At 34.7% G+C, this 12,257-nt stretch overlaps 2 protein-coding genes across 2 annotated transcripts in view; both read left to right on the forward strand.

The window, feature by feature from the left end:
* The first annotated feature begins 1,418 nt into the window (after positions 1 to 1,418).
* On the forward strand, positions 1,419 to 3,677 carry LOC138141433 (zinc finger MYM-type protein 1-like). Its single transcript, XM_069062131.1, has one exon. The coding sequence runs from the start codon at positions 1,419 to 1,421 to the stop codon at positions 3,675 to 3,677; it is 2,259 nt and encodes a 752-aa protein (XP_068918232.1).
* Positions 3,678 to 3,695: 18 nt separating this feature from the next.
* LOC138141418 (uncharacterized) overlaps positions 3,696 to 12,257 on the forward strand; it is a 59,111-nt gene continuing 50,549 nt past the window's right edge. Inside the window, exon 1 of the mRNA XM_069062128.1 lies at positions 3,696 to 3,806. The gene's annotated coding sequence lies outside the window, so the exon portion shown is untranslated. The remainder of the gene's footprint in view (positions 3,807 to 12,257) is intronic.

Here is a 12,257-nt window from a genome sequence, read left to right on the forward strand (position 1 = left end):
TTCCAAGACAGTCTTACTCTTCCTGAGAAAGTGTTTGCTCGTCGCATTTATTGCTTTTTATAATCTAAATTGTGCCAATATCATTTGATATGTGTAACCGGAGCAGGATTGTCGACGGAACATTTTATGCTATGAATTCTGTTATGTTCAGAAGAGGAAACAATGATCGTGTGTATATTATAGATCCATAAGTTACTAGATGCTTATTAGATTAGTGTCAAATCATATAATACATCGAACGTTTCCATTTATCATTCTTCACATTTTATATGAAACATTGGTAACTTTGCAGAAGACAGCAAAGAAATTTATACAATTGAATTATCGTCTGAGTGCAAGAAAATGTATGATTTTTAGAAAATATCATGATCGTACATTGAGATTCTTTTCGCTTCGCAGTGATTCGTTGGTTAAAATTTATTGCTGTCGTGTTTGTGAATAGTGATCTGTATTGTTATCGAAACGCAAAACTTAAAAAAAACTCGCAGTAAGAGATGTGAGATCTTTTTTAAGTGAAATCAAGTATCGAGCGAATTATTATATTTCAGACATAATAAGTGATGGCAATTTTATATTATTTCGTATAACATATATATAACAACTTTGTGATATTGTATTATTGCAGTCTTAGTTCATGCATTTAAAATTATTGTATATTATCTAGCACGGTTTCCTTTAGTTTAATTATTTTGTATTGTGATCTCAAGTCAAAATTAGCACAATTTTCTAATTTTTATACTTTGAAGCGTTTTTATTCGTAACCAATGTTTGCGTTACAAATTTTACAATGTATTTGAAATAAACATATTTAAAGTACACATTCATATATTTCCTCATTCAACGCCTTTAGAAAATGAACTTTTAATGACATTAGTAATAAGTAATGACACTTATTCCACAAGATAATTACAAATTACAATTACAAATTAAAGGATATGAACCTTTATGAGTCCAGGTAATATAGTATGTATACTACGCACCACTGGCGGGTTGTATGAGACGCTCTGGGGCGGCACCCCCCCAGAAATTTATGAAGAAAATAAGGTTTTTTTCTAAATGTATTAAATTTTTTATTACAGACCAGTGGAACGGGCCGTGCTTGCGCACGGAGCAATAGAATATTAAAACATCATTTTATTATTATTGCTCATTTTCGACATCTCTTTCTTCCTGGCGTCTACGTCATTGTCGTTCTCTATTTGCTGCTCTTTGTTACTCAAGTTCGTCAAAATTATCCATTATAGTATTAAAGATATTGAATTTGTTGATTTATCGTATGCAACGGTTGTAGTAATCGAACTGTATCAGCGGTAAATTTACGACGAGGCGGTCAGCGCGGAGCCCCCGATCGCGTATACTGGATCAATGCAGCGTAGAGTTGCGTGTTGCGTTGCCATGACAACGTGACGTTTCACCAAATGATCGGTGGGAGGAGATGTCAGAGCCCCAACGTTCACAGGCTTCGAGGCATCGTTGTAAACGAGATTTTAACGTGTGTCGGCAGTTTTTACACTTTTAACCTTGAAAACATGAAAGTTAGTGATTTAAAAAAACTCAATTTTACTGTATTATCCATAGAAACGAAAATTGAATTAAAAAATAGCGGTCGACCAGTGCCGGATTTAAATCTTGTTCAAGAACAGAAACAGTACAAAAACAAAGGTGCATTTACCCGCCGGTTTGATAAGAGTGTTTATAAAAAAACGCCGTGGATATGTGGTTGTGAAGAAACAAATGCCTTTTTCTGTTTTGTGTGCCTGCTGTTTGGTGGAGACGATAAGTGGACTGAAGAAGGTGTTTGTGATTTAAAACATCTTGTTACAAAAAGTAACAGTCATGAAGGTTCCAAAAAACATAAGGACAATTTTATGAGTTTCCAGTTATTAGGAAGAACAAATATTGCAACCTGTTTAAGCACTGTTGATGCTGAAGAGCAAGAGATTAAAAAGCACAACGAGAAGGTTACGAAAAATAGAGATATTCTTGCAAAACTTATAGATATTTTACGTTTGTGTAGTAAGTGCAATTTATCACTGCGTGGCCACAATGAAAAAGAGGACTCTAAAAACAGAGGCGTATTTCTAGAGATCGTAAATTATACAAGAAAATTTGATGCGGCTTTTAACAGCCACATGCAAGAACCTCATGTGTTCCAAGGAACCTCTAAGACTACACAAAACGAACTTCTGCAGTGTATGCTGGATGTATGTCGACAACATATCATGGATGAAATACGAAAATCATCTTTTTTGTCCCTCATGGTAGATGATACAACTGACGTCTCGGCTCAGGCACAAACAGTTTTGGTGTTTCGCTATGAACTAAACGGTAAAGTTCACGAACGTTTTTGGGGATTCGCGTATCCGGAAAGCCAAAACGCAGAAGGTTTGTCGCAATGTATTTTACAACAGCTTGACCCGATCATAGGAGATTCTCCAGAAAAACTGATTGCCCAAACTTACGACGGAGCCGCTGTTAGGCGTGGATGTGAAGGGGGCGTTAACATTAAAATTACAGAAAAGTACAAAAATGCACATTTTATTTATTGTTATGCGCATCAACTTAACAAATTGTTAGAAAACGCAGTATCTAATATACCTAGCGTGAGAATTTTTTTTGCAAACTTAAATGGTATCGCAGCATTTTTCTCCGATTCTCCAGATAGAAGAGCAGCTTTACAGCAAGTGTGTGATAAGAGAGTACCCAGACCATCCCAAACGAGATGGAAATTCCAATCCCAGATTGTGGAAACAGTTTTTGACTATAAAGATGAAATATTAGAATGTTTAGAAAACATGGAAATGGGCATTCCGAAAAGGTATAATACGGAAACAGTTGCATTGAGTTCAGGATTTGCTAACTGGTTTGAGGACAGTACTTTTTTGTTTTGGTTAAGGTTTTTCTCTAAAATAATGCCTTATGTTGATATTTTATTCAACCAGTTGCAAGTAATTCCAGCTGATGCATTGAAAATTCAAGTTGCCATAGATACCTTCGAAAAAGCAATTACAAACATTCGAAATGATCTACCATCAGGATCGGACAATTCCCAAAAAACGTTAAAAATTGAAATTGACGAAGAAAGACCTGAAAAACGACGAAGATTAAATAATGAAGATTTAAACGTATCTGCAAAAGAAGTCTGTGATACCATTGTATTTCAAATAAGAGACCGTTTTGCTTGCAAAGAACATTTATATGGAGCAAAATTATTTCAACGAGAATGTTTTAAGGGATATAAAAAAAAACTTCCATTAAAAGACATTGAACAATTTTGCCAAGTTTTTACCATGATCGACAAAAACGCTTTAAAAGTGGAGCTAGGTGTGTTCTACTCAAGACCAGAACTAACAAAAGAAATGACTGGATGTCTGAAAACCTTAAATTTCATAAACTCTTTTGGTTTAGACATTACATTTCCTGAAATTACAAAAGTGCTAAAAATTTTAGTTACAATTCCCTATACCACGTCTGAAGCGGAAAGGTGTTTCTCAACATTGAAGATCATTAAGTCTTATTTGAGAAACATAATATCTGAGGATCGACTTACAGCATTGGCAATGATATGCATAGAATATTCAATGATCGAAGCAATACCAAATTTCAATGAGAAAGTCATAGAGAAATTTGTTGCAGATGATAAAGTTAGGAGACTGGAATTTTCGTTCAAGCAATAACCTTGTACTGTAATACCTATAAGTAATGTAATGTGTATATAATATCTTTCGTGTACTATTCGTATTTTTGTATGATTTTCAAACAGTATAAAACATTTTTAATCAAACCTTTACAAACTGGACAACTGGGTAAGTCAATTTTATAACCCATATGGTCATATATGTATAATTGATTTCATATAAATGTTCATCAAGTGAGCTGTGCATTTGTAAAAGCACCTTTAATTTAGTTACATTACAAAAGTCACATTTATGAAGGTCATGTCCAATAAATCTTTACTTGGTAAAAATACAAAGACAAAAACAAATAAGAATTACTTTAATTTAATCAGTAAAAAGACGTAACATTGCTTTTGAAATCAGCAATGTTAAAATGGACAAAAACTGAAAAATTAGTCAAATCGGGTTCGCGCAGAGCAAGCAACTTTGAAAGTCAAAGTCACTAGCTTTAGCTTTAATACCAACAGAAAATCAAATTTTCATGGCTTGCTTAGATGCACATTTATATGAAATTGAGTATACCTAACATGAAACAGAGCCCTCCATCGTCAACGGGTCACGAGCCGCCACTGCTACGCACGTAAAAAGTTAGGATATTGTTAGATTTCATAAAAAAGATAACGTAAAATGACAATTTATTGAATAAGCATATAAAAGAAAATTTTTCTAATTTTGAAGTACCTCAAATACGAACTGGTTTTAAGAAACGTACAAATTTATCATTAGCTAAGAAAGTCGAAGCAAAAGTAGCCGATTTTGATATCAGAGGAGCTGTCAAATTATTGTCCTCGGATGACTCATTAGCTTCATTCAACGAAGATGTTGCTAAAGAACTTAAAAAAAATCATCCTTCACCATCTCGCGAACTTTTTTTCCCAGACCCTTCCAAACCAGGAGACATTAGTTTAATAGTCAATGAGCAAAACGTTCGAGAAGCTATCAATTCATTTCCTAGCGGTTCTTCACCAGGTTTAGATGGCATGAGACCACAATACTTGAAAGATATTATATCTTTGTCAGCGGGTGAAGCAGGTCAGAAGGCACTAAGAGCTTTAACCAAACTGTGCAATTTTTTATTATCTGGGCAACTTCCTTCAGAAATCTGCCGTTTATTGTATGGTGCGTCTTTATGTGCCCTTAACAAGAAATATGGAGGAATTAGACCGATCGCTATCGGAAACTGTTTGCGAAGATTGACCTCAAAGCTAGCCTATTTTCAAAGTCGTGATATTGTAAATTCGTATTTATTATCTCCACACCAACTTGGCGTGGCAACTAAACTAGGATGCGAAGCAGCAATTCATACCACACGAACTTTTGTTAATAACGATCAAAACCGTGGCAAAGTTCTTCTTAAATTAGATTTCAAAAATGCCTTTAACTCAGTCGAACGGAATTGTATTCTAAAAGAAGTCCAGTGTCGTACCTCACTTCTGTACGTTATCTTTATCAATGCTATAGAAATCCTTCAACTTTATTTTTCGGTAATCATTTAATTTCTTCTTCTGTTGGAGCCCAGCAAGGAGATCCCTGCGGTCCCACGATTTTTAGTATTGCCATTCAACCAATTATTTTATCTTTGGATTCTGAACTGAATATATGGTATTTAGATGATGGAACCTACTTCTGGGTAAGTAGTTTTATCCGACTTGAAGAAAGTTATCAATTTATCTCAGGAAATTAGACTTAACAAATGCTAGATCTTTTGCTGTTCTGGAGAAACAGATTTAAAAGTCATAAAGGAATTTCAAAATTTAGCACCAGGCATTAAAATCTGTGACCGAGAAGGTTTATCTCTTTTAGGCTCTCCAAACTTTGACCAGGGTTTCAAAAACACTGTCGCAAAAATTAAAATGAAAATCTTTTAAACAAAGCTGAACTCCTAAACAGACACGTGGCTTATACTTTAATCAAAAACTGTCTTTTCATACCAAAATTTAATTTTTTATTAAGAACAACTCCATTTTGGAAATTTTCTAATTATGTTAATTCAATTGATTCTTCTTTAAAGTCTTCTTTAGAGAGAATACTTAATTTACGTTTAACTAATTTACAATGGCGTCAGTCCACTTTGCCGATTAGGTTTGGTGGTCTGGGAATTCGTCGTATTTCCGATATTTGCGTCCCTGCTTTCCTATCTTCAATTAATTGGGTAAAAAGCTTGTTTCTTTATTACTAAATTCAAAGGATAATGAGCTTATTATTCACCATTATGATGAAGCTTTAGCAGTCTGGGGTGTAGAAAATGAGAACGAAAAACCAACAAACCCACAATTTCAGAAGAATTGGGATAATTATCGTATCCCACCTCCACCCGGCGGCACGGCAATTTTGCCGGAGTACATACACTATTACGGATAATACTATCAAGTAATAGTGCAGTGCTTATCAACATAATTACCGGCGTCTCGCCTCCACATTTGTACTTTTTTGTGTTTTATGTTCTGTGTCAATGTTAAGGAATTTCCTCACGATATGACATGAGTATAATAATATACCTTTTTGAATTTCAACCACCAATGCGTTCTCTAATTCCAAAATTTTAAAATTTTTAAAAAGAGATTGCGGTACTATTCCTGTTGCTGCAATTATAAATGGTAAAATCGAAATTTTTTCTCATAGCAACGGAGAGCTCTCAATATTTATTAATTTTTGTATTTTATGTCTGTGTTATATTGTGTGAATTTGGAACAGCTATATCTAAAAGATATGCTTGCTTTTGTTGTTTATTTAAAATAATAATGTCTGGTCTGTTATGCTGAATATGAATGTCAGTTAAAACTGTACGATCAAAATACAATTTGTAATTGTCATTTTCCAAACAACTTTCTGGTTTATAAATATGTATAATGTGGTTGTGTATCCTTTAATAAGTTGAATTTAACTGCTAAATTCATGTGTATAATTTTTGCAAATATATCATGACGTTTTTTATATTCGCTTTGAGCCAAAACGGTGCAAGAAGAAATGATGTGGTTTCCCCTTCAGTTCCGCAAATCCTACATTTATCAATGATCGATTGTAAACCGCATATGTGTTTTTTATAATTTCTTGTATTTATAACACGATCTTGTATTGCAAATATAAAACCCTCAGTCTCAGGATGAATATTTAATTTTTTAAGCCATGCTTGAGAAGCTTGAATATTAATTTCTGGTTGTTCTAGTTCTTTAAAATATCTCCCATGTAAAGACTTCTGTTTTATATTTGCTATAGTGTCAGGTATATTTGGCTCAACAATATCTGAAATTATATTATCACTTAAATTTAAAGGTGTGTCACCTTTATCCGCTGAAACCAAAGCATTAAAAAAAGTGTTATCACGAGCTCTATTGAGAAAATAATTTTTTAGTGAAGCAATTTGATTGTGTTGTAGAATTTGTAGATTTGAAAAACCCCTACCACCATTTTCGCGTGGTAAATTAAATCTTTCAATAGCAGATTTGGGGTGATGTTTACAAAATTTTGTAAAGAGAACTCTAGTTTGAATATTTATATTCTGTAAATTAGTTTTGGACCATTTTATAACACCAAAAGAATAGGTCAACAATGGAACAGCATATGTATTAACTGCTTTAATTAAATTATTACCGTTTAATTTTGCCGCCCACCGTACATATTTCGCACAATCTACACTCAATAGTCAATACTTTTAGTTAGGCAACTCAATGTACACTTTTTGCTTATTTTCGTGTTCTACGGGTGAATGAAAACCGATGCATTTTATTACTTAGTAAGTTAATTTTATCACCTTTGTTTTTTTTTTTAATTTTATTATTTTTCCCCATAATGGCAAAACTGTATTTATGAATACAGTTTGTTTGAAAATCACACAAAAAATGTATGGGTGCTATTTAAAAAACCAAAGTTGGTTGCCATAGCAGCGAAACAAAAGAAGATAGGAAGAAACTAGAAAGACCAAATGATGCAGGATAATACACCAATCAACTTTTATATTAAACATTTTTTCATAAATTGTCAAATTAAAAAGTTACAGCCAATATTTGATACTTTTATTCCAGCATGTACAGGGTGATTTACGAGGAATAATGAGCCCGACGGAATAGAAAATGCAACCCGCAATTCATCAGGAGAAAAACCCGGACATTTACCGCTTCGATGTCCAGCTTTTTGTTGGAATGTATTGTGGGTTGCATTTTCTATTCCGTCGGGCTCATTATTCCTCGTAAATCACCCTGTATATTAAAATCACTATCTACTTGCAAAGTAAAAATGCCTCGGCAGTAGTCCAGTCAATATAAACATTCGACCGTGCAAAAGGTCATGTAGTTCTGATTTTTTAATATGTTCTTTGGACCTCAACCAAGAGTAAAAAACCAAATTTGCAACTTCGAAAGATTTGTGCGCGCTGCGTGGTAGCCGAAGAACAGCAAAATTTTCGCACTATTTTCAGTTTTTGCTCAATATCTCTTAAGATATGAGTCTAACAGAAAAAGTTGAAGTTATCTTTTTTAAACTAGATTAAATTCACTTCAGTTTGAGGCCTAAGCAAACTTTGTGCATCCAGCAGTTTCCGAGATACAGCTCTTCAAAAATTGGGTATTTTTTCCAAGAAGTGAAATATCGTCAAAAATGCTCGCCCCATGAGAAAAGTCAAGGGCAATGAACTTGAAGCGTATTTATTTAGCTTTAAATTAAGATCTGACGGGCAGCTGCAGGTCCAATGCTTCTCTAAAAAGTGGCATATAACCGAAAACCTCGAAAGATGGAATTTGGGAAAAATCAATGAAAACAAGTTTTCAGCGCATCAAACATCACGTATAGCGCCTAAACCGATGAAATAAGTTATTTTAACGTAATTTAGTATGTGTGGTTAACAACTTGAAGGGAGTCTGTAAAATCGGTGGAGAAATACTGCTCTCAGCGCCAGACTTGTTCTGATTGCATGGAAAATCATCAACTACCCCAAGTATGTTCCTTGTGGAACGGGTTCATTAAGCAGGTGACAAGTGGTCTTGATTTTTATGGCTCAAAAATTATTTTCCTGTCATTTATCTGCACCCTACCTACTGATTACGATATAGTGTTCATATCACCTTTTGAAGACAGTGAGAGAAGTAAAGGTCATTTTCAAAAAACCTGCTTCGTTACTTTTGATCAACCACTGTTCTTTAAGACCAGAGATATTGTTGAGGGTGGCCAACATTCTGAGATAAGCTGCGTGGTTGTGAGGCTTGGAGAGTTCCATCTCCTCATGTCATTCATAGGTTGTATCGGTGCAATAATGGCAGGGAGTTGCTTGAAGGCGCTATTTATGACTATTTATACAGATCACAGGCCTGGACAACATGCTGAATGGTCATGCCTACTCACGAGCGGTACGAGCACACATTTTGACTAATCTGATATTGGCTGGCATTATTTTGGATGAGGTAGACTTGACTGGGAAAGAATCTGAGAATAAGCTACGTGATAGTGAGAGGTCTCTTATCTTGTTTGTAAAGCCTAAGAGCCTAAGAGCCAAATTCAAAACTGCATTGCATAATTTGGAAGGTAAGTAAAGCTGTGGGACCAATATTTTCACACGTCTACTCCCGTAAAACTATTCATCCAGGCAGAGCGTCACCTGTATACTATCGATAAAATGCTACCTTGTTTTCATTCAGTTGGTCATTATTTCTTGACAAAGAGTGCCCACTTATATTTGCAAGATATGATGGCTCTAGAACAGCGGATGGATCCAACTGAGTTTAGGACATTCGTAGTACAAAATTTTACAATCCGCCGATCCGATAAATTTTGGCCCGTCCTATGGTCAGATTTGATTGCTGATGTGGTTTATGAAAAGCTACGGTGGATTGGCACATGTGCGTGGAATCTCCAGCAGTGAGCTAGCACAGTGGACCGTAAAAATGGGGTTCATGATAAACATACTTGTATATGCCAGGACATGTACCCGCTGGAGCTCAAATTAAAGCGCACCAATGAATGAGAGGAAAATAATTCTTGGTCGATCAAAATCAAGACCACTTATCACCTGCTCCATGAACCCGTTCCAAACGAGCATACTTGGGGTGTTCGATGATTTTCCATACAATTAGAACCAGAACAAGTCTGGCGCTGAGCGCAGTATTTCTCCACCAACTTCACAGACTCTCTTCAAGTTGTTAACCACACATACTAAATTACGTTAAAATAACTTATTTCATCGGTTTAGGCCCTATACTTGATGTTTGATGCGCTGAAAACTTGTTTTCATTTATTTTTCCCAAATTCCATCTTTCGAGGTTTTCGGTTATATGCCACTTTTGAGAGAAGCATTGGACCTGCAGCTGCCCGTCAGATCTCAATTTAAAGCTAAATAAATACACTTCAAGTTCATTGCCCATGACTTTTCTCATGGGGCGAGTATTTTTGACGATATTTAATAAAGTAAGAGACGTAAACAAAAAAATTTCACTTCTTGGAAAAAATGCCCAATTTTTGAAGAGCTCTATCTCGGAAACAGCTGCATGCACAAAGTTCGCTTGGGCCTCAAACTGTAGCGAATTTAATCTAATTTAAAAAAGCTCACTTGAACTGAAAATAGTGCAAAATTTTGCTGTTCTTTGGCTACCACGCAGCGCGCACAAGTCTTTCGAAGTTGCAAATTTGGTGTTTTACTCTTGGCTGAGATCCAAACAACATATTAAAAAATCAGAACTATATGACCTTTTGCAAGGTCGGACCCTTTTTTATGTTTACCTATATTGACTGGACTACAGGCAAAAATCGCAAAACTGACTAGGCTTGAAAAGTGACACTTTCCAGATCCAACTGCGTCTTGAAATGACCCACTTTCTTTACGATTTCAGGAAAACTACTGTTTCTCATATAATCTCACCAAAAACACTTTTCTAGATGGGTCAAATTTGATATGAGCCACTTGAAATCTGCGCAAACAAGACAAGCGAAAACTGGATTACATTCAATTCGTCCAGAATAAGTTCCTGTTCCATCATTGTTGAGTTCTTTTTTAAAGTGTTGGGCTAAGCAAAAAACTCACAACCCCGCCAAGCCAGTTCGAAAGATGATACATGAACAATATGTATTCATTTATGAATATTCTGGGGTGTCTTCATTGCATACCGGGTGTTATGGAAGTCCACGTAATAAATTTAATCACCTTAAAATAAACATTTTCTACATAGAGGCCTATTCTGTAACTTTTATGTTAAAATTGACAGGGATGTTAAAAGTTTAATTATAACAGAAATGTTAAAATTTTAACATGGATGTGTATTCTGTAAGGTAATTTTTAAAGCAACTGTTATAGTTAATTTTTTTAACACGCATGTTAACACTGACAATGTTGTCATATCATACAAATACGTTTTTCCTTTACTATCTCATATCATATCATACTTAGTATCTCTCCTTGTTCTGATATTTAATTTTGACGTCTGTCATTATATTTTTCATTTTCATCATTAAAAGATTCAGAAAATGAGCCTGCGTTCAAGACTACGCATTACAACACGGCAACTAGAAGCTCTTGTTGTCTTCTTGGAGTACAATAAGGAGAATTTGGCGGAAAACAGAAAGCTGTTACAAAATTAAGCTGGGATAGTAGAAAGCAAATGAATAAATTTAAAAGCAATATTAAATAATGATCTTGAAGGTCCAAAGCGCTCAGTAGAAGATTGGAAACGTGTATTTTACTACTTATTCGTCTTGAAGAATTATACCAACAAAATAGTATCAACAAAAATATGCTTTTAAGGTCTTTGGAGATCTAAAAACAAATACCAGAAGAAGAAATGCTGGTGGGTCAGTCAAGGAGAAACCTCTGACTGATATCGACGAACCAATTTTAAACATGCGACATACGTAGTATTGTTGTAATTGACGATGCATCAAACGTTTCTGAACCTGGACTTAACATAGGCGGAGATATAATTAAACTTGTGGGAGACATAGAAGCAGAAGGAAGTGATAATGAAGATGTTCAAACATATTATTAAATTATCTAAATAACAGAACCAGAGCCAATAACAATGGATGCACCTAATATGACACAACAGGTACCAGAGAGACAAAGAAAACGGAAATTGCCTCAAGTGTCGCTGCAAGACAATTTTAATCCAGTTGGTCTTATAAAAAGCCAAGAAACATTGGGTTCATCCACGAAGAGTTTAGCTGAAGCCATCAGTGACTTGGTCGAAGCTATAAAATATGCCGCCGACAAATTGTAAATCAATGTTAACTCATTTTTCATCGTATACCTATTAATAATATTTATTTGTTTTTTCTTCTTTTAAATTAAACCATGTATCTGTAAACGCATCTCTTTTCCTTTGTCCTTGAAGAAAAAATTATTTTGAGCATTATTTATCAATTTATCATAATTGTTTGCAAAGTTATAATTTGCACCATTTTCTTGTTCATTTATGTGAGGATAAGGCCAAGGAACTCGAAAATGTTGACACATGTTATGAAGCACTCCGCAACTGTAAATTATTTTGGCTGCTTAATGTATGTATCAACCTAATATAAAAAGTAATGTAAAGTTTTGTCTTTCAGAGACATCTAAATCTTTCTTTTAGTCGACCAGATAATAATTTATAACAAGATGTTAAA

Source organism: Tenebrio molitor, chromosome 1 (assembly GCF_963966145.1).
Source record: "Tenebrio molitor chromosome 1, icTenMoli1.1, whole genome shotgun sequence".
Classification (NCBI taxonomy): Eukaryota; Metazoa; Arthropoda; class Insecta; order Coleoptera; family Tenebrionidae; genus Tenebrio; species Tenebrio molitor.

Excerpts from the sequence above, each read along its gene's own strand:
- LOC138141433 (XM_069062131.1), top strand. The coding sequence starts at position 1,419 with ATGATCGGTGGGAGGAGATGTCAGAGCCCCAACGTTCACAGGCTTCGA.